The 23,938-nt window shown below is 40.2% G+C and overlaps 1 protein-coding gene across 1 annotated transcript; it reads right to left on the reverse strand.

Annotated features, from left to right (window-relative positions):
- Positions 1–936: 936 nt before the first annotated feature.
- Positions 937–23,242, reverse strand: LOC108667702 (tyrosine-protein kinase Abl). The gene is given in 19 exon segments (XM_047882607.1): positions 937–3,968; positions 4,295–4,429; positions 5,289–5,445; positions 8,277–8,458; positions 8,778–8,866; positions 8,868–8,967; positions 9,541–9,729; positions 10,033–10,036; positions 10,865–11,013; positions 11,644–11,750; positions 12,344–12,515; positions 13,455–13,717; positions 14,077–14,207; positions 14,657–14,798; positions 16,881–17,049; positions 17,515–17,644; positions 18,791–18,946; positions 19,229–19,537; positions 22,976–23,242. Coding segments are annotated over 19 exon segments (5,400 nt in total). The 5' UTR covers positions 23,106–23,242; the 3' UTR covers positions 937–1,282.
- Positions 23,243–23,938: the final 696 nt, after the last annotated feature.

The following is a 23,938-nucleotide window of genomic DNA, read 5'->3' on the forward strand; positions in this document are numbered from 1 at the left end:
TAGCATATATTGCAGACAGGGTCAAACTTGTATGAACATTCGTGATCAATTTATTGCCCCGGCGCGTAACAAATGCCTAGAAAGCATGCAATATAGCAAAGACTAGAACTTAATTTTATAACTATTATTCAGTTCAATTTAGTAATTTTCATAAATAATATTCATCTTGGAACCTGAGAAAATATCAGGATTAGATACTGAAAATCGCAGGAAACAAAAATGGCTAAAGACAACTGACGCGCGATCCAATCACAGAACTTTCGGCCCAATCTTTTGTGTGCGAACAAAAAAAATCACCGAAAACTATTCAGGCACAGGAAATCCCTGGCTTTTTAATCGCTCATAGAAAACCTTTTCTCAAATAACAGATCAGATATTAAAACTCCTGTAGTGACCTCCCGAGATCTCACGAAACAAAGAGTTGGCAGGAATCCACAGCAGATTACAACTGTGGTTTATCTCTAGGTTATCTTTTAATAAGTTTCGTTTCGTTTGCAGTCGCGGGACATCACGACGGCGTCTGCTTGGTAAGTCAATGACACTCCAGCGATCCATTAAGCATGATGGCCTTCGTACGTTTAAAGATAAAAACGATGACCAGACGGACTATGTTGCTACAGCTGAGTAGAGACGGAAACTGTACACGAGAAAGCCAGTGCGAGCATTTACACCGAAACAGTTAATACATGCAACCATCTAAACCTTGCACGGAAGCTATAAAAATGTAATAAAAAGAGAGCACCCACACTAACGCAAGCAGACAAGTTTTCATAAAATAACAAATGCATTAGAGCTTCGTGAGGAATGAATTTAGTGAGAATATCACAGAAACTCCTACTAAATTCACTATATCAAGTAACTAGCTAGTACCATTGCACCTGAACTCAATAAGTTACTACAGGCCTAAAAATACCTCGAACTTCAACAAAACCATCATCTCAATAGCGCCTTACGAGCATACAATGAACACTTTCTTTGCTTACTTAAATACCATAGATAAAATGATGAAAAAATCCATTCCAGCCACACTGAACTTCTTGGCCTAAAAATTAGCAGCTAAAGGTCGATATCGAAACGTATTGGCGCTTGTCTCAAAAAGCAGACGTGCAATACGTTCTCTTACTAGAAGAACTGGAACACGTGACGTATGTTGCGACGTACACTTAATAGCTGTAGATAACCGTAAAATTCACACATATGCCACAAAATAAATAGCAAAAGCCACTAATATATAAGGCTGAAAATCCAAAAGACGGCAGCACTTAAAACCATACCAAAGACTTTATCGTCTAAGAGTGGCACAAATATCTTTGACGGTGGCGACAAGTTGAGGGAACTGCGAGCTCGAGCCGTTGGCGCCTTTAGAAGACGCGTATACTTGACCCGCGGACGCGGCATGATCCGGGGAACGACTGCCACCTTTAACTCTCATCTGTCGCACTTCATTGTCAAGTCTACCCAGCATTTCTAAAAGCTGAAATCTGTTCTGAGGAGGCATGTGGTCCACATAGCTGCTGCACCACATCTGGAATTGTTCCAGCTGCAGCACTAATTGAATGCAGGCGCTTGACGAAAGAGGTGCACCCGGGCAGAGGGTTTTCGTGACGGCGTCTTCCACTTTACGAGTTTCTTCCATCATTTTAGTGCGGTCCGTGGAGCTGCCATCGCCATTGCTGTCCGACCCATTGCCGTTACTTTCATAGCTATCAGTTCGGTGGGTCAACTTTGAAATTTTTGTAGACGAATGCTTAGATTTACCACCATAGGAATCCTTTGATGGATCTGCGTTCTTCTGGCTTTTAGGCTTATTAAATTCAATGCATGATCTGGACATTTTTGTTCCATCCTTGTCCTTTTTAGACGAGGCTGAAGACTGCTTCACGAAGGACGGGGTGGCATAAATACCACCTGGCTTAGGGGGTGGCAATTTTATACCACCGCCGGAAGGTGGCGGCGGCCGTAGATTTTTTACGCTGGGTTTAGTAGGGACAGTAGGTTTGCCATCCATAGGAGGCGGCCAAACTCGTCTTTCAAGTTTACCAACCTTTTCTCCATCAGGGCTTACCTTCAAGGAAGTTGCTTGGTCTTTTTCTTTGGGGAATTCAGGCTTCTGATAGAAGCTGGGCGCATACTTAGGACTAGTTTGATTGGCATCTTGTTTGGTTGAGGAGGTACCCTCCTTCTCTTCTTCTTGCTTCTCCCACAGCTTCTTTAGGTTACTTATGCTACTAGAGCTGAAACGCTTGGGATCGTCGTCAGCTTTAAGCGAGTCGGAATTACCGCTGTCGCGTTTGTCTGAAGAGCCATCAATGCTGTTTCGGTGAACATTGTCTTCGTAGCAGTTTTTCTTGTTCATCTCATCCTCGTGAACTTGACTAGAATAGTTGACGTTGTTCGTATGGCAAAGTGGTTGTTGCGGATCTTCGTCAATGGCATTGGAATCCTTGCAGTCGCCATTCTCCTCTTTGGTTACGTGGGTTCGACGAAGTTGAGACCGAAAATCAACGATGTGCGAGTCTCCCTCAGCTGCTGCTGTTGGTTCAGGCCCTGACTTGCTCACTTCAGTTTTTCTAAGTTTCGACTTGAAATCGATACTTGGTTGATTAGCAGCATTTTCAGTTCTCTCAGGACAAGCCTGCTTACTCTTTTTAAGATTAGATGCAAAGGGTGCAGGCGGATCAGAGGCCGCTTTATCTTTGACCGAATTAAGATTGCCGTCAGTAACTGAAGAAATTGGCTTCACATTACCGTTATCCGGTGGAGGAGGTCCAGTTTTTTGCCGCAAGCTCTCAAAAAGTTCTGAAACGAGCTGGCCAGCCTGAGTCGTATCAGGCGCTGACTCGTCTGTGTCCAAGTTTTCCCGGGAAGATACTGACTGAGAAGCAGTTGTGGCGTTCTTATTCTTACCATTCGATGCAGAATGGTGTTGTGTTCCCGTGACTGTGGAGGGAGTTTCTGCACTATTCCCAACATAGCCAGAAGGAGACGGGGGAGTGTCGATTGTTTCGGCGGAAGAGGAACCCGGACTTCGAGTCAAAGACCAATTAGATTTAGAACCTTGTAGGGCAGATCTAGGAGACAAATTTTCGCACGACTTGATGCTGTCACAAGAATCTGAACTCTGATCTCGGTGTCGGAGATTAACACCAAACCTCAACGCTGGGCTACCGTCACTAGTATCGGTCCCGTCCGGTGCAGCATCTATTTGGGGCTTAGCTTTTACCGGAGGCCGTTTGCCTTCGGAGTCTTTCAACCTGCGACGCGTGACTGAGAAGGGCGCACGTTCCGGCTGTGGAGATGGTACTGTGTCATCCACTTTCCATGTTGTGACGTCATATTCAGATCGGTCAGTGCGATTTGATGAGCGGTGTGCAGACGCAGGGGGATCCTTGCGTCGAGACCGCGGCGACGGCAAAGGTCTGCCTGAGTGGAATTTTCGACGATGTTCTGGCGAAGCCGGAAGCAAATCTGATGAAGGTGGCGGAGGAAACTCCAATGAATACCCTGAAGCGTTGATGTCTTCCAAGAAATCATCAGGAGGGGGAGGCAAATCACTGGGAGGTGGAGGGAACTCTAAATGAGTGATGGGTGTGTGGTGGTTGACAGCAATGGAAGAGAAGTCTTTGATGTGACCTCTGCGGTCTCGATCACTCCTTTGTTGCACGCTACCACGAGGACTAAGTCTACTGAGCAGAGGACTCTGCGGGACAAAACTGCCTTGCGTTGAGTTACTGCGAATCATGGCTACAGAAAATGGGTCCTTCTTGGAGTCGTGGCCTGGAGCAGAATACTGTTGGTAGTGCAGCATGGGTTCTGGCATGGCACTAGGGTGGGCCTCATACTCGTAGGTGGGGTGGTCGGGGAGCATAGAGTCGTCGTTCGAAGGAACCACCCCGTGCTGCAGGCCGCTCTTGCGCAGGCTCTCCAAGTAAGCGCCAATACGAGCATTTTTTGGCAGGGTGCCGTACCTTGAATGCAATAAAATCTTTTACTGAAAAATTTTCAACAATTTTAAAACTTACTAATTTATATAGGTGCAATGACGAAATAAAAATAAACACTTGAAAAAAAGAAACGAAAAAGAGAAAAGTTCTGCTATATCAAAGGAAAAACTTGCGTGGGTGGCAGAAATAATCCAGGAGCTGGAAATAGGACACCGATGAGCCTGAGACAACAATTGACGTGCGTCATATTAAATAAGCAGTCTGAGAAGGCTATAACATGGACCGCGCTCCAAAAAGACGCATTCGAATAGAAAAAACAAACGTTAGTTGAGAATAAGTGGACTACAAACCTGGTAATAGCACGACGCACGTTGTGCACCTCGAGCGTCGCTACGGTGACGGTACGGCCGCTGCCGTGAGGGTCTGCCTTGTCTTGCTTGCTGCGTCTGCCGCTGCCGCCGCTGCTCGTGCGTACAACACCGCGACTGCACACATGTAAGTAGTTTAATCTTCAGCCATCTCAGCAGTGGAATAACAATTATTAAAAATATATGGCACCACAGGCGAGGCCGTCTTTGCGAAGTGTTAAATATTTTTCATTTGATAGTTTGCCATTAAAAATATATAACAGGAACCACAGAGAATCCTGGTTATCCGTACACATACAAAGTACCTCTTAGCAGAACCTAGAATTGTTTGGAATGCTTCAGAGAAATGAAAAATGCTGTCTAATATTGCAGTAAACAGGAAATGTGTAGCGAAATTTTAAGTCTGAAATATATGAGCGAGTAGACTTGAGTACACGTAGCGGTCGATCTCTCGTCTGTGATTGGCGGTCGAACTTATGATCTCTACGCTATTCTAGATAGTATGGCTCATGAGGCATAAGATATTACAGGTCAGTAGGCAGGTTTATCTCTGTCATGGAAAAATGCCATGATGAGGAGACCTTGTCAACACCTGACTACTGCTATTAGTTAGTTAGAGACCTAATAAATATAACGCATCAATTCTTTTCACAATTTGACTACGAAAGTATCATTAATTGAAATGTGCAGTTCTCGAGATTGCATACTTGGAGGGCTGAACATCTGTACTGAAGCAATTGAAACGACGAGCTTATTGGATGAAATTCACCAAAACCGTCTTTTCAGCTACATTGTTAACTGCTGTCATAATAAATGTCGAGTTACTTGAAGGATGAATGAGCAGTGTCGCCCCTACGAGGGAACTGTAGACCCCCTCTGGAGTCGTCAGTGTCAGGGGTGTTGTTTATTGGATGAAATTCACCAAAAACGTCACTTCAGCACTATTGTTAACTGCTGTCATAATAAATGGAGTTACTTGAAGGATGAATGAGCAGTGTCGCCCCTACGAGGGAACTGTAGACCCCCTCTGGAGTCGTCGGTGTCAGGAGTGTTGTTGTCGGCCACACCCCCGCCACCTCCTTCGCTCTCAGCGTCATTGCTCGACGCCAGGTCTACCCCGTCGCGCTGCACTCCTGTCAACGATCAACCCATTACTTGCATGAACAAAAAGATATAACTCAGTACTCACTGCAGTGAGTGATAAAGTGCGTATTTTCTCGTCGACGAAAACTTGAGGGAGCGCATTTTCTCGTCGACGAAAATTTGAGGTCACGGATGGACAGACAGACAGACGGACATGGCGAGCACAATAGTGCATTTTTCCATAAATGAGAAAATACGCTAAAAATACAGGAATCGAACAATACAATGAGATGCTTGAGAGGTCCTCATAACGCTTCAGATCAAGCTACCTCATGTAAAGTGATTGTTAATAATAAAAATAAGAACAGGACCTTGCTAATAAAAGATATTATATAAGTAGAAGATTGTAACGTAAACACAAAAGATTTAAACCTAGTGTCGAGGGATTGTTAATAATAAAAAAAGAACAAGACCTTGCTAATAAAAGATACTTAACAAGTAAAAGATTGTAACGTTAACAAAAAATTTAAAACGCAATGATAGCTATCAAACCTTTACCGGGAGACCGGCCTAACAAGCAACACGTTCTCATGCGGTATAATGTTCTTGATATGAATCAGTTACCATAGGATAATAACTCGTCTCGAGAATCGCAGTCAACACGAACCAGGCTCTACCGCTTTGTTGGACATACTTGCTTACCCATCAGCTTCATCACGGTAAACTATTCCACTGACTCGGAAACGCATGGGTCGGTAGGCACTGCGTCTTGGTGCATAGGCGCTCAGCTCTGAGAGGATGCCTCGCAATTATCAAATCTCTGGGCTACAGTAAGCCCCTTATTTTGCAGCTCAAAATATAAGGTACGGTTATTGTATACCTCGTCTCAGGTTATATATTCATCATTCTCCAGCACAGAGAGATAGCATAAAAGCAACTTTTGCCATTTTCCGCTAGAATAGAAGCAATAAGGTTTCTTGAGAAGGCTTGCTATATGAGCAATTTCATGAGTGTGCCTAATGCGACACACAGCAGAATTTGAATATCACGATCTCTTCCCAGACAGTAGGAATTTTCAGAGCACTTGGGATATAGGGCGATTGCTTGCAATTTGTGCCCTTGTGGAGAAACCTAAGAATTTATAGCAGCAGCTGGGCAGAAATATTTGTATATTCTCAGCATCGGTGATCAAATCTACACCTCAGCGGAAAGCTTGAAAGTGAAGAATTTGAGATCATCGAGTGGGCCATACACTTGAGTCTCATGCATTTTTAATATGCTGGATGGGTGTTATTCTGAAGTTACTGAGATGGTATGGCAGTTCTAAGACGATATATTGTTTAGTTTAGTTGGTGTATGGCTCTTAAATTTTTTCACTTACGAGGACAAAAAGCGGCACAGCATTTACTGTGAGAAGCAAATCATCGGCACAGCCACATGCAGAACTCTGCCGAGCTCCAACTTGCTCGCCATAAAAAAATCCAGATCACTTGGACCTCCTGATTTGGTAAAATCTGTGATGCTAATATCTTTGTGAGTTCTACGCACCATTAACAAAAACTTTAATTTCCTCTGTCAACTACGCACCATTAACTATTGATAACCACTTGAATTTCCTGTCAAAACAAGAAGCATCAGAAGATAACACCATCGAGTTCAAAGAGGTTGTTTTGCTTGCTACCGGGATCCTCACAGAAAGTTCACTGATCGTTCAGGTATACAGAGCATACAAAGCATAGTTAAGCGGGAAAGCGTCCATCCTGAGGTATCCGTTTAACCCTATTCTTGTCACGGGTGTGAGCTGTGCGAAGTTTAATCTAGTCGCTTGCTTATCGAAGTCAATTAAGCAGGAAATCGGACGCGTTTTTAAACTTCTTACACTGCGATAATTAAACTAACTATTAAGAGCCTTCTATAAAAAACGTTGATCGCACGATTCATCACTGAGAGCACATAAAACAAATTAAATACACGAGTTCTGTTTATTCACTCGTGCATCGCTATTTAACAACTTCATAGAAGCATCGGCGGCAAATGACAGAGGCACGAAACCAATCAGAGGCTGCACTGCAGGTCGCATGGAGCCAACGCCAACATGTTTGAGCGATTTTAATGAACATTTCTAAATTATTGATCTGATACTGAAAGAGCTCAGTTGAGGAATAGTTCATCTACATTCTACTAGAACTTCTTTATAGTTGGTTATTTTCGATTAGGAAGATATTTTTACTCAAAATTTCGATGTAGGAACTAACCGTAATAAATATCGTGCTACAACATTGTAATCTATGATAAAGAAGAGTTAATACGCCAATAGATTGATGGTTTTTAATCGCTGCTACTCGCGCCGGTTTGTTTCCCTGTAAGGTAAGCTTGCTGGCCTTCAGCAGCTACAACTAATACGAACTGCCTTAGGTTAGGTTAGGTTTATTTCCTGCTAAAATTAGGTTAAGTTTATTTATAACAGGGAATCCATCTTTATACAACATGCATTAAAAATAGGTAACATGTCATTTTAAATGCCATCATGACATTCAAAATGATAATAAGATGAAAGTTAGCAGTTGTTTTTATTATTGGTACTCTAAGATAGTAATAATTTGTTCACTAATACATAACTAGACAGTAGTTACCATGAATAACATCAACGAAAAATTAATTTAAATCGTCCAAAATTGATGTCAATACAATATATAAAATATAACTCAGTATTCACTGCAGTGAGTGACAGAGAGCGCATTTTCTCGTCGACGAAAACGTGAAGTCACGGACGGACGGACAGACGGACATGGCGAGCACAATAGTGCATTTTTCCATAAATGAGAAAATGCGCTAAAAATAAGAAATAAATCCATGATGCATCAAAATGGCATATCAGTACCATTAAATTCTGGGGAGTCTTCATGCAAGAGGTGAGAATGCTGCTGCAGGTGGTGTTGCTGCTGCAGATGATGTTGCAGATGGTGTGGTGGCATGTGCATTATCTGGCTACCTGGCGACATCTCAGGGGTGCCGTCGCTTCCGCCGCCGCTCTCTCGAAACGAACTGAAGCAAACCCCGAAACTGCGCGACAATATACCGACGTTATCTTATTGAAAAAACTAGCCTAACTAAACTGATATGTAACATATATTTTACAAAATAGTCGATGTTCACGAGGGTTATTTAATTGAAAAAACTAGCCTAACTTAACCGATATGTCACATATATTTTACAAAATAGTCTAGGGAGACACAAATAGAGGTTATGTATAGCCCCAGATATAAAGATAATTGTAAAAGATAGAGAAGAATTTTTCAAAGAAGAATTGAGTTAGCGAGACAACTGTAACTGATGTAACAACTTCAGGTTTTCAGCCTGAGTGATGGAGAGTTGGACGAACCTGGTGCGTTTAGGTGGGGCGGGTGCCTGCTTGCCCCGCTTGTTGGTGGGTCGCGTCCTGAGCTGCACCACCGAACTCTTGCCCACCATGGTGTGGTGGCATGTGCATCATCTGGCCACCTGGCGACATCTCAGGGGTGCCGTCGCTGCCGCCGCCGCTCTCTCGAAACGAACTGAAGCAAACCCCGAAACTGCGCGACATAATAACGACGTATTACAAGGGTTATCTTATTGAAAAGACTACACAAGGGTTATCTTATTGAAGAGACTAGCCTAACAAAACTGATATTAACATATCAGGAAAACATATTGATATTCCAAAATTGTCAAAAACTAGCCTAACTAACCGATATGTAACATATATTTTACAAAATAGTCTAGGGTTAAACACAAATAGAAGTTATTTATAGCCCCAGAGATATTAAGATCTCTAAGAAGATAATTGTACAAGATAGAGAGAAGAATTTTTTAATGAAGAATTGAGTTTGCGAGACTAACACCTCTAGGTTGTCGCCCCGAAACTGCGCGACATTATAACGACGTTATCTTATTGAAAAAACTAGCCTAACTAAACTGATATATAACGTATATTTTAAACAGTCTAGGGAGAAACACAATAAGAAGTTATTTATAGCCCCAGATATAAAGATCTCTAAGAAGATGATTGTACAAGATACAGAGAGAAGAATTTCTCAATGAACAATTAAGTTAGCGAGACTAACACCTCAAGGTTTTCAGCCTCAGTCATGGAGAGTAGGACGAACCTGGTGCGTTTAGGTGGGGCGGGTGCCTGCTTGCCCCGCTTGTTGGTGGGTCGCGTCCTGAGCTGCACCACCGAACTCTTGCCCACCTCACCACCCCCACCTGAGGGCGTCACCACACCCGACCCTCCACTGCGCTCACCACTGCGCCCCAGCGTGGGGCTCTCGTCGCCACCTTTACTGTTGCTGCGGCTGCGCAATAATGTATTATAATAATAATAATAATGAAATAATAATAACAATTTCATTATACAATACGTTGCAAGATAATATTCTCAGATGTACTCTTACCTTTCATTCTTAGTTTTACACGAAAATATTACATCCTACTGATGTAAACGATGCTATATAATATTCTCAAATGTACTCTTACCTTTCATTCTTAGTTTTACACGAAAATATTATATTCTACTGATGTAAACTATGCAAGATAATATTCTCAGATGTACTTTTAACCTTTCATTCTTAGTTTTACACGAAAATATTACATCCTACTGATCTAAAAGGTAGAGAGACGCAATGAGCGGAGTTATTGAATGCCATGTTTGAAAATGTTCAAGCTGATTCGGGCAAAGCAAGTAATAATTGATTATCTCAGGTTACATTTTAAATGTAACTTCTCAAAACGAACTGAACGGAAATGCATTTAAAAGTTTATAGCTGATGAGAGTTATTTTAATNCATACGGCACAGGCTGCTTCCTGCTGTACAACACCGGTGCACAGGTGCTGTACTCCTGCCATTACTTAATAACTATATTACACGCGGCATCAAGAACAAGAGGCTAAAACTAGCTAGATAATTGCTTGTGTTAAACATCATATTACAATTAATATTAACTATATTATCTTTAACCATACTAAAGATGATAGGAGTACCAGAGGCTAAAACTACCTAGATAATTGCTTATGTTAAGCAATAAATTAGAATTATTAATAACTATATTACACGCGGCATCAAGAACCAGAGGGTAAAACTACCTAGATAATCCTCATGTTAAACAACAAATTACAATTAATAATAACTATATTACCTTAAACCATACTAATGATAATAGTACAGCACAGCTGCACTAATTACCCATCACTTGCGTCTTAACCTTAAGGTATTCCCCGTAATTTTCCTGTAATAAAACAAAGTAGGAGGCCTGGGCCTATACTTTCAAAAAAAAAGTTAAGAGATCGACAGTTCATCAGCCAATCATTGACGGCCTTTCAAGCAAAATGCACCAATCATAGACAAGAAAATAGAGCGTAAGTACTTACGTTCACTTAGCGAGTTTTGAAAGTATGGCCCCAGACTAAGACCTAAGGCTGGGAGACCTCACCGTCCGTGATGGAAGTCTCCTGAAACATGGTCTCGAGTGCGTGGTGGATGTGGCTGAAGGAAGGACGGTCGGCAGGACTCCACATCCAGCACTGCTTCATGAGCTCGTATATGGTGGGAGGGCAGCCTTGGGGGCAGTCCATGCGGTACCTGGGGCATCGGATATCGGATCACATAGTGCAACATCTGGGGCACATAGTGCAACATCTGGGGCACATAGTGCAACATCTGGGGCACATAGTGCAACATCTGGGGCACATAGTGCAATATATGGAGCACATAGTGCAACATCTGGGGCACATAGTGCAACATCTGGGGCACATAGTGCAATATCTAGGGGCACATAGCGCAACATCGGATCAACCTCGCATTCAAGCAACAATATGGAATCATCCATTGCATCGAACTTCAGCAAGCATTTTCCATATTCAATTTGTTTGGCAGAAGAAATACTTGCTTTCACAAGGAAAATACTGTTGGAAAGATTCATTTGGGTATCACTAACATAGAGTTCTCTGGACAAAATTATTATACAGATAGCGAGTATTATTGAAAACACGCTAGTCCTACATTTAAAAAACTCTCTAATGCATTTAATTGGAAGACCTAGGCTTGACACAACAGTAATTATAGTTGGTGCAATGAGCAAGCAATGTCATACTTGAATGTAATGACAGCCCCAGCCACTGGGACACTGCTGAACCAAGCCAAGTCCAAGCAGCGAGGAGAGCGAAAACTAATAAAAAAATGATCACAAACAACGTACTAACTATTGCTCACCCTGACTCGAGTAGATGGTACACATTAGTGAGGTCCACGCCAGGGTACGGAGACACGCCGTAAGTGGCTATCTCCCACAGCAACACTCCGAATGCCCAAACGTCCGACTGAACACAAAGAGGAACGTCATCAGCAAGCAAATTATTTAGCCTTTATTTCCAAGTAGAAACCTATGATGAATTGTGAAACAATCTATTAATTAATGCTTTGAATAATTATGAATCCATTATTTCCTCCAGCTTTGAATGCCTCATAATTGAACGTTATCCAAATTATTCAGAACAAATGTTTTGAAGAGCGGGAAGCAAATGCATCTTCATGTTAAATCAATAGAATTTGGCCATGTTAGAGGCTGAAGGACTTTCTAAAAATAAAACCCAGAACAAACGGTTTCATCGTCGGTCTATAAGTGCAAAAAACGCACCTGTCACCAAGTTTGACCTACGATGAAATTCTAGTTTAAAAATGGCTGCCTTGAAGCGGTTTCTGACCACAGCAATTTTTTGCAGTTCAACCCAACAATATGTCTCGAAGCACTAAATAAACTTTCCAAGTAAATACGAGAGACTAAAATTCAATAAAAAAACGAAGCATAAATAAAAGAGCCTTAAGTCAAATAATTAATGTGAGTAAACTTGGAAACAATTTTTTTTGTGGTCCACAATATTATGGAATATTGTAGCTCAAGTGTCAAGCCCACCTTGGTGGAGAATTTGTTATAAGCAAGGCCCTCTGGAGCCGTCCATTTGATGGGGAACTTTGCCCCGGCGTGCGCAGTGTACGTGTCGTCACGCATGAGGCGCGCCAGGCCGAAGTCTGCCACCTTCACCAGGTGGTTCTCCCCCACCAAACAGTTACGTGCAGCCAGGTCCCTGAAACAAGAGGCACAAACTGAAACATGAGGCACAAACTGAAGCACGAGGCACAAACTGAAGCACGAGGCACAAACTGAAGCACGAGGCACAAACTGAAACACGAGGCACAAACTGAAGCACGAGGCACAAAGTGAAGCACGAGGCACAAACTGAAACACGAGGCACAAACTGAAACACGAGGAACAAACTGAAACACGAGGCACAAACTGAAACATGAGGCACAAACTGAAACACGAGACACAAACTGAAACGAGACACAAACAGAAACACGAGGCACAAACTGAAGCACGAGGCACAAACTGAAACACAAGGCACAAACTGAAACACAAGGCACAAACTGAAACACAAGGCACCAACTGACACACGAGGCACAAACAGAAACACGAGGCACAAACAAGGCACAAACAGAAACACGAGGCATAAACTGAAGCACGAGGCACAAACTGAAACACGAGACACAAACTGAAACATGAGGCACAAACAAACACGAGGCACAAACTGAAACATGAGGCACAAACTGAAACACGAGGCACAAACTGAAACATGAGGCACAAACTGAAACACGAGCCACAAATAGAAACATCAGGCACAAACAGAAAGACGAGGCATAAACTGAAACACGAGGCACAAACTGAAACATGAGGCACAAACTGAAACACGAGACACAAATCAATACAACTACAAGAAAATTAAGAGGAAATACGATGTATGAGCTCCTTTCATTAGGAAAGACGGGTGCAGTAAGTACACGACATTTCTCAGCCGTAGAAGTTGCCGAAATCTGACAAACATAAACGAGTGATTCTAAGAATATTAACACACACAAATACTATATATACTGCATATGAACGTAAGCTGACAAACATAAATGAGTGATTACAAGAATAACATACACAAATACAAAATGTACCTACTGCAAATGAATGAAATTCGTACCTATGAATAAAAGAATGAGCCTCAAGAAACTTCATGCCGGCAGCTATCTGCGTGGCCATGTAGAGGAGAACGACCTCGTTGACGTCCGTGTGGCAGCAAGACCTGAGGTAGTCTAGGAGGTTGCCGCGCGACATGAACTCCGTCACGATGTAGAAGGGAGGCTCGCGCGTACACACACCCAGCAACTGCACCAGGTTAGGGTGCTTCATTTCCTTCATTATTCGCGCTTCCTCCAGGAAATCTTTCAGAGCCATTGTGTCTTCCTACAATAGGGAAGATTGTCAAATGAATTTAATTAACAACACACTTGGAAAAAATAGCCATGAAAGGACCACTGATAATAGTTGAAGTAATTACAGGATAAATCTGCAAAAAAAACGAGGTCTAAGCGGCTCTGGAAATCATCACGTGAAATTATTGACTTTCTCCAGTGGCTAGCATTATTAAAAGAAAAATACGCTGCTAATGTCTGTAGTAGAACTTAAGGGCATTTTATTTGACAATACTAAATTAATATAACGTGCCTTTAGTGTTTTGACGGCAACCGTGACATTGTAGCGCTTCCAGAGCGCCTCATAGGGCATTTTATTTGTGAATAGGTACTCAAATTAATATTACGTGCCTTCAGTGTTTTGACGGCAACCGTGACATTGTAGCGCTTCCATAGCGCCTCGTAGACGTCGCCGTACTGCCCGCCTCCAAGCTTCTGCTTCATGGCGATGTCGGTGCGCATTATCTCCCACTGATCAGGCTCTGCAATCCAGCAATGCATCACTGCCTTATCAAATATATTACAATTAACATATATTTATATATATTAATATGATATTAATTATTAATTATATTAATAATCATATAATATATATTTAATTACAATTATATTAATATATTACAACAAAGCAATCCAAAATTATTCAAGGGACTTAATTAGTGTATAAAAAGACCAAAAACTCGTTCATTTAAAATGTGATTCAAAGGAGTTAAAATACAAATGTACTGTCATGAACAAGGCTATCGGTAGTTCAGATCAAGTTAGTAAACTAGTGTATAAAAAGACCAAAAGCTCATTCATTTGAAAGTAGTTCAAAGGAGTTAAAATACAAATGTATTGTCATGAAAAAGGCTATCGGTAGTTCAGATCAAAATCGTAGCAGTAAATGAACGTTCCACCTCAAGGCCCGTGAAGACAGAGGTATGCTCACCAGGGGTCAGGCCGAAGACGGTTGGCTTGTTGCGTTTAGGGGCGGGATAGAGCAGCTGAGTGATGAGTCCGTCTGAGTGCTGTGAGTGATGGTGCACCAACTCAGCCAGTGTTGGGAATCTAAACTCGCTTGATACGTACAGCTGCAGAGAGGAAATGTCAAGTCTTATTCAAAGAAAATGTAAACTCACAAAAAACAATTCGTGAAAGAAGTGCATGAAATAGTTAGTTAATTAGTTAGTTTAGTGGTCACATGTTTACTAGCGCTTCAGCTATTTAGCTATCTCGCACCGAAAGTCAAGATGAACATCACCATAGAGGTGGAAGGGCTCAATTGTCACAAAAGTTTCTCAAATCAAAAATTGTTCATCACCCACAAGGGGCGGAAGGTCTCAGATGTCCAGCCCGGTGAAGCTGGCTCGAAAGAAGCAGCGTTCGCATCTCAAAGAGACGAAGTGACAAGGAGGGACAGGTGCATGAAATAATACATGTATATTAGGACTAGCTTCTTTAAGGGCCTTTTTAGCGTATTTTCTTATTTATGGAAAAAATGCACTATTGTGCTCGCCATGTCCGTCTGTCTGTCCGTCCGTCCGTCCGTGACTTCACGTTTTCGACGACGAGAAAATGCGCTCTCTGTTACTCACTGCAGTGAGTACTGAGGTATATTTTTTGAAGCTAGGCACAAGATACACATGATTGCTACGCAAGCTCGTGTCGAAGATATATATTGTAGCAGGATATTCTCCGGTAATGGAACTTTAATGCTAGCGAATTAATCTGTAGGCAGTAAAAAATGAGGGAATGGAGGCTGGCATAAATAGAATTTTTTTATTGGTCTGAGTTAGTAGATTTAATCCTTGTTTAGTCCACATAATTTTTTTTAATTGGGTAATAGATTCAATTAAGAAAACGCTTCTAACTTCGGAAAATGTTGAAAAGTACCTAAATTTAAGTTAAATGTGGGTTTGAACATATCTATCTTATTCGTTACAGCTTTAATTTTAAAATTTGGGTGTGAACCTATCTCATTCGTTGTAGCATTAATTCAGATAAAAACACGTAACAGTATTTTCATGCAATAGTATTTGCAAAATCAGGGTATTTCTATCCCGGGCAACGCCTGGTAAGGTTACCAGTTACTATACCATAGTGAAATAATACAAGTTAATTGATGAATGGACCCAGCAACAACAAGATCAATTTTGTCAGAAAACTAATTATAGATGCAGGTTAAAGCACGAGAGCAAAAAATAAGCAGAAATGAGCAGGAACATACAGAGCATAAGCAAGCTAATCGATGAATAGGCCCAGCAACAACATAATCAATTTTGTTTGAAAATTAATTACGAATGCAGGTTAAAGCACGAGAGCAAAAAATAAGCAGGAACATACAGAGCAAGCAAGCAATGCCAGTACGACAACTTGGGCCCAGTTTTTTTCTTGCTTGGATGAGGTATGATGTGAGAGCGACGCACTAGCTTCGCCGTGGCCAAAGTCGTTCAGATATCATAAGACTATGAGCTCAAATTCATTATCAGTCATTACCATCAATATGGTAATGTAAACGTTTGAACTATTTTCACATTATTAAAATAGTACTTTTTGGCTTTTCATCATAAAACTGGAGATATAACATGCGGGATCTTTATCAAGAATTGGATCATTAGGAGCATACATTACATGATGTAGAATACAGTAATCTCACACAAATCGCGGGAGTTACGTTCCTTACCTTGGCCGCGATAAGGAATTGAGTGACAGATTGCAAATTTTCAAGTATTTATATTGCAATTATTTTTTAAGTTTCATAGTTGAATAAAAGGACGGCTTCTACCGAACTATATCAATAGTTCGCCCTATATCTTACTGCCGATCGAGTTCCGCGGGCTGTGTAAATATGCCAATATACTTTTTAAGAAATCCACGCGCACCGGCAAAGATCCACAAATGATTCTTCACATTAATATTTCTTGGAAGCATGCAATGAATTGAAGCCGCGGTAGGTGAAGCGCGATATAGCGCGAGGGACTACTACAGTAGCTTAGTACACCAGGGGCCATACTTTCAAAACTCGCAAAGTGAACGTAAATACTTACGCTCTATTTTCTTGTCTATGATTGGTGGATTTTGCCTGAAAGGCCGCCAATGATTGGTTGATGAACTTACGATCTCTTAACTTTTTTTGAAAGTATAGGCCCAGCAGTACAGCACAGCACACTGACTTTGTTCATGTCATCTTCGTTTATCCTGTAGTGATAAACACGGCCGTCCCAGCGCAGGGAGATGCTGCGCTGGCCAGGACTGCTCTCACTCTCGCGCACCAGGAAGGATCCGTTGATGCCTGATGACAGCAAATATTCGGCCGTGTTGCGGGAGATGGGGCCGTGATACCTGCGACATAACATGAGGTGAATGTTGGATACAGGAGACAGGCTGGCGTTATTGTATCCTAGGTATGTAGGATACAAGGGACAGGCTGTCGCAATTATATCCTAGGGATGTAGGACACAAGAGATGGGCTGTCGTAATTGTATCCTACACATGTAGGATACAAGAGACAGGCTGTCGTAATTGTATCCTACACATGTAGGATACAAGAGACAGGCTGTCGTAATTACCGTGAAAGCTTGACAGGTTACCATGACTAAAGTTGACTTAAGAAATCTGTAAGTTAGCATTGAAATTAAAATTTATTATTATAAATTACCGTAGCTATTTCAAAGGGAACAGGGTTGTTTGCCAATTCATGGGGCACTAACATTCAATAAAAAAAATTCCTAGTAGGAAATAGTTCAGTTGAATGTAAACAGCAAAGTAAAATGTTTATCTGACGCTGCACAATGAAAGAAACCTCACCAACTATGCTTCTCTAAGCTGTTGACGGGTGTGATGTAGTTGAAGGGAACCCACCCCACCTCGCCTGCGCTGGAGTGAGCCTCACACCACTCGCCTGTCTTGTTGTAGGACAACACGCGCACCTGCTCGCCTGAGGCATACAAACACAGTGTCAGTAAGCATGTTTGGTTAAAAATAACGCCAGTTTTATTGAGGACTTCTAATGCCAGTTTTATTGAGGACTTCTAATGCCAGTTTTATTGAGGACTTCTAATGCCAGTTTTATTGAGGACTTCTAATGCCAGTTTTATTGAGGACTTCGCCTGAGGCATACAAACACCATGTCAGTAAACATGTTTGGTTAAAAATAATGCCAGTTTTATTGAGGACTTCTAATGCCAGTTTTATTGAGGACTTCGCCTGAGGCATACAAACACCGTGTCAGTAAGCATGTGTGGTTAAAAATAATGCCAGTTTTATTGAGGATTTCTTTTGAGTTTAATCTCTCAAGCTTTCCGATAAGAGGTACAGTAATAGGGTCAATGTGTCTTGAAATTTGCACAAAATTTTAATCAAACATGTTCAAATGAAAGGCTCTACCCTAAATATACAAATGTCAGTAAGCATGTTTGGTTAAAAATAATGCCAGTTTTATTGAAGACTTCTTTTGAGTTTAATCTCTCAGGCTTTCTGATAAGAGGTACAGTAATAGGGTCAATGTGTCTTCAAATTTGCACAAAATTTTAACCAAACATGTTCAAATGAAAGGCTCTACCCTAAATATACAAATGTCAGTAATCTATTCTTATACCACGTCAGGTTTTCATACTCTATTGGTTGCAGTAGTCTGTTGAATGTTAATTACATTGCATGGAATTAAGATTCAACATACTTCTTCTGTCATATAAGATGTTATTACAAAGAAAAAATGAGTAAAATGTATTGAATTATTTGATGTTGTAAATTGTTGCTTGGCTAATTTTCTAATTTTAATAAACTTTGAAGATATTTTCTTGAAGAAAAGTGGCTTGAGGAAAAGGCTCGAGAAAAGTGGCTCGCTCGAGGAAAAGGTTACCCATCATATATTTTTTTTAGTTGATACAGATGAGCCACATAAGAAAGATTTCATACAGCTATATAAACTTGTCAGCGTACATTGTGAGTTAAAATGAATATGGATGTGACAATGTGTCAGTGTGGGTGAATGTCTGTACAAGTACAATTATGTATCTTAACCTTTCCTAAGAGACAGTTGATTTTCTCCCTGTGCTCTATAAGTACAATTATGTATCTTAACCTTTCCTAAGAGACAGTTGATTTTCTCCCTGCGCTCTGAACTCGTATAGAGCTACAAAAAGCTGGGGGTCGCCAGCCTCCTCCTCCTGCGCCAGCAAGTCTTCCCTTGAGTGCCATCGCACAGCTGAGCTCGAGGAAGATGAATCCAACCCTGTGCCTGTACATGAGAAGTCATGTCATGAGTGGCATAACACTTGACACAATTTAAATATCTGCTGGGAGATAATCTTACAAATGATACAAATAGCAGGAGAAACTAATCATATTTCACGAAAAATATCTTATAAGTAATTATCAACACAGTTATTTATAATGCAATAAAAAGAAAATTTTCTTCACAAGCAATAATCCAAAAAAATACATATATACATAAAGATTCAGCAACGGTTAATTAATTTGTTGTGTATTACATTTTACATCATTTGACAGGAAACAGAACCTGGTGTGGTGACAACTGAAGAAGCTGGAGTCATTGGGGTGCTGTGTAGTGAAGAAGTATGAGAAATGACATGGGCGTTGACTTGTTGCTGAGTGTGGTGCTGGGCCTGCCCCATGCCGTGTGGCATTGTGTGAGCCAGAGAAGCGGGGGGATGCTGAGCATGTTGAAGAGCAGAGTTAAAACAAGGACCAGCAACACCTCCAGTCATAGCATCCAGATGTTGCTGAGTCAAGCCTGGAGGGCCAGGACCGCCTTGTGGGGTCAACATGCTTGGTAGCTCAGGGAGAGGACGAGCTGCCATCAAAGCTTCTGGTGAAAAAAACACTAAGATTAGTAACCAAATGTATATTTTTGGAACTTAAATGCTGCAATGTATTATTTCAGGCTCAATAATGTTGCAACTGTAAATCTTAATTCAGGGATAAAAACATGGAAATCCATGCAATGAATTGCAGAGACAAATTTTCATAATTATTCTACTTTGAAACAGATTAGACTGTTCTTTATGGATCAACTGCAATATTAATTGGCATATTTTATTCCAAACTTAAGAAATTTTGATATACAGTCCACCACTTGTAAAGATTTGATAAATTAAAATGCTCAATGCCAGAAACTAGGATATGGCATAGTGGCAAATAAGAGACTATTAGAAACCTATTGATTCTTCTTTACCCTATCTACTTAAACTTTTCATTCAATATATCAATATATGTGGTAATATGGCCACAAAATATAGTAAATATATAACATTGTACTAAAATTTGGTTAGCTCCAAAGAGACATATTGTAAATAAATTTGAAATTTTGTGGCTTGAGTGTGCACTTTTATTAATAGTTTGATAGAAAGTAATTCATCTAGTGAGTATTTTGCAGCTCAGAAAATGGCAGGAAAGCTCTGGTCATAACACGGAACATAGATTCCATGCACAATGAAACGTGCTGCGCTCATAACACGGAACATAGATTCCATGCACAATGAAACGTGCTGCAATAACTCAGAAATGATAGAATTCTATGAAAAAAAAGTTTACTTCTGCCAGAGACTTCACCATTTATGGACTATACCAACCAATTACCAGCCAATGGCCAGTTAGGGTATTATTGGTTTTTATTTGGTAGCTCTTTTCTAAGTGAGTATATACTACAGTTCTAATCATTTTCGAAGTTACATAGGGTAACAGACTACATAATTTAAGCTTACAAGCCATGCCTTCCAAAAATGGATGTTTCATGCTTTCCAAAAATTAAGTTGTTGGGGGTCTGCCCTGTCTACAGGTCTGCAGTCTGACTGGTATTGTTCCAGCTCATGAATCAGAAATACAATTGAACAGAATTCAGGAAAAGCAAAAAATTAAGCAAAATATAAATGGAATAAAATTGGTGGTATACAAAGATGAATGGTAAAAGTTAGTAGGTTAGTAATGGGACAGCCAAGGGCTGTAAAAGATGGTGTGAACCTTGCATGCCGCATGGAAACAAAAATAACACATAGCCTCACTGGGGACAATAAAAATAAAGATAAGATTAATGAGGGAAATTAGGACCTTCATAATAACCAATTCATTTGCCAACAGGCAGTCACTAACATTATTTGAGAAAAGGTAATTCTTCCAGGACCCAGGCATGGAAAATTCCCTTTTCAAGTTGAAACTAGAGCTTTTCCACCATTTAAAGATTAAACTACCACTTCAGTAACCAACTCTGCTGCTTGCTGTGACAGTAAAAAATCTTCAATACTTCCACAGGATGTGGAAAATTAAAATTAAATGATAATTGAATCCCATGCATGATCATTGCCAATAAAAAATCTGCATTAAGTTCAAGCTTAAATGCAGAATGCAAGGAGCCAAAATCAAATTGCATCAATTGAATGTCAAATGCACAAAGCAAGCAGCTATCTACAGTACCAGGAGAGCCATTCATGCTAGAAAAACAAATGTGAAATCCCACAAGACATCTGGCATTGAATTAAACTTGTTGTGTTTAATAGATATTGATATGTCAAGTCAATGGCATTTGCCTAGGGAGATTTTCCTTGAATGACAAATTTGATGGAGTACACAAGTGATGCAGGTCTTTTTATGTCTATGTTAATGAGTAATATTAAATTTTTTCAAGAAATCATATGCCAAGAAATTGTGCAGTTGTGCTTGACAACACAAAAAAAACTTAGTATGTTTTTTATGGTAAATCCAAACGTTTCTGATGTGCTTTTGAAAATGTTAGTTTAAAATGTGAAGATATTTTCTCATTAAGAAGTACGGTATTGTAAATATAATATCCAAAATATCGCTGAAGCCTAACTCTGCTAAAATCATGGGTAAAGCAGCTGCTCTCACATCCGCATTAGAGGAGAAGGAGAGAGCAACTGCTGTGTGCATGTTGTCTGTGGGAGCAGCTAGGAGACTAGGACAGATACAGTACACTATCAATTACAGGTTCCTCATTTTATAGGCTTTGTGATTTTGGCAATGATAGGAGGAATTTATAGACTCCATTGAGATGTTATTTCATTCCATGGTATGCATAGATACCTTGAATAGCAAAAATTGGGTGACTCCATAAGAATGGTCAAGAACTCCTACGGGTCCTACCAGATCCCTTATTTGGAATATTGTGCAGAAGATTCCTGAAATCATGGGTAAAAACTATCCTTACACAGGAGATTCATACATATGCCAGTGGCAGGTAAAAATAGGCCATTCCTAAATTTATATATGAGTCTTTAGGAGAAATCAAGAAAAGTCATAAAAACAGGTAAAATTGGCCATAGCCCATATTCATTGCTTCTTGCCAATTCACAGGTGGATTCTCCCCAGTTTTCCAATTTGGCCAGATCTGCGTGAATCATTTCTAGCACAATTATGTACAAATCTTTAGCAATCCTGTTAAGAACTGTAAATTTCCAAATAGCCTAAGTAAATTATATTAAACAATAAAGTTGAATAATTTTTAAAGTTCCCACTTCCCAGTCTGTAATAACACAAAATTCTTAAAAATCATGGATAAAAACTTATTTTTTTAAGGCAATCTCTGAAATTTGCAGGTAGAAATGTGCCTTTCCTTATTTATAATAAAAAAATATAAGCAAAGTCTGTAAAAATTGTTAAATTGACTATAATTCTATAAACACAGGCATTATTGTCACCCTTTTTTATAGGATTTGGCAACTTGGCAATGGCATCAAATATCAATGCAGTTTTCCATAATTGGCAGATTGGTTAAGGGCAGTTATAGTTACACATTCCAGTTCCAGTGAAGTGAGTGAACATATAATAAAGTTTTTCCCACATACCTAGTAACCAATGACCACCTATAATAAATTTATCAACAGTAATTAGCATAACAAAAAAGCCTAAAAAATCTATTTCTTAAAAGACCCAAGCACTAAGCAGCAAACAAAATAGAAACTTCATCAACAGACCCAGAAACTATAGTAAAATTCTAACTTTAAAGTACTTATAAAATATAAAACTTTAGTCTATAGTATAGTAGGTAGTATACTTATAATAGAATTTTCACGGCAGCCTGCTTGACAGGCTGCCAGTGTGCTAAGAAAATAGTTTGAAATTAGGATTGATTGGCATGATAAATTTCATGCAATACGGCCAATACCTAACGATGCCTCACCAGCTGGGAAATATTCAACAATGCAGATTGCTTCGATTGGTTATGCCAAATAATTAGCTCTATAAATTATGCATAAACGTCCATATAAATACACGCATAAACTGCATCACCTACCGTTATGTTCAGTGAAGATATTGGCAGAACGAACGTCTTTCCCCGAGCGGTATTTTGCTCTACTTGCTCTTGTCAATGTGCCGCCGCCACTTATAGTACAGTGACGCTCTTTCCCTTGCTGGCCCCCCATTTCAGTGGTAAAATATCGCCATGAACTGAAGTAAAAAGTATTTACACATCAGTTATCACCATTAAAACTGTTTTTAAATACCTACATTTAACAATCTAAACGAGCTTAGGCAAACACTACACGTACGGACAGGCCATAGTCTGCTTCTAAGTGCGGGTGCGGCCTGTAGAGGGCGATGGTGTAAACAATAAAACAAAGGAATGTTAAATTGCGCATGTGTCAAATAGCAGCTGATCAAATTAATGAACAACCCCAAATGATTGTTAATGCAGATCAACGTTTTTACCGGCATTTCTGCGAACTAATGCCTAATATCTGATATGAAGAACACTGTAGCATACGATAAATAATCGTTTGCAATATGAAAGCGTTCACTTGTCTATAAGAACATGTAATTACATTATGCATAAAATGTAATGATTCCTTTGAGAATTGTCCTGAGTGGACACGGGTTACTATTTTCATTTGTACGAACTATTAATATGCTAGGCATTTTTTTACATAAATCTGCCTCGAGAACTTACCAGATGTCAATGTTGTAGATATCAGTTTTAATTGTTTTTGAAACGCGGGATTTGAAATAGATATTTTGATTTTTATGTTCAGTCTTAAAATTTGTCTTTGATGAAAAGCCTTCAGCCGGGATTTGATTGATAGTTTTGATGTTACCAGCGCCGAACTAAGATTCATCGGAGTAGATAACAATTTTATTGATAGATTCCATCGAATTCTCCAGTTGGTGTATACAAAAACATGTAGTTTGAAGTCACGTTGTCAAAAACTGCTTTGATCCGCGCGGCCAGAAGCGTTATGGACGAATCATTAGATACGTT

The sequence above is a fragment of the Hyalella azteca genome, unplaced genomic scaffold (assembly GCF_000764305.2).
Source record: "Hyalella azteca isolate HAZT.00-mixed unplaced genomic scaffold, Hazt_2.0.2 contig10851, whole genome shotgun sequence".
In the NCBI taxonomy this organism is placed as follows: Eukaryota; Metazoa; Arthropoda; class Malacostraca; order Amphipoda; family Hyalellidae; genus Hyalella; species Hyalella azteca.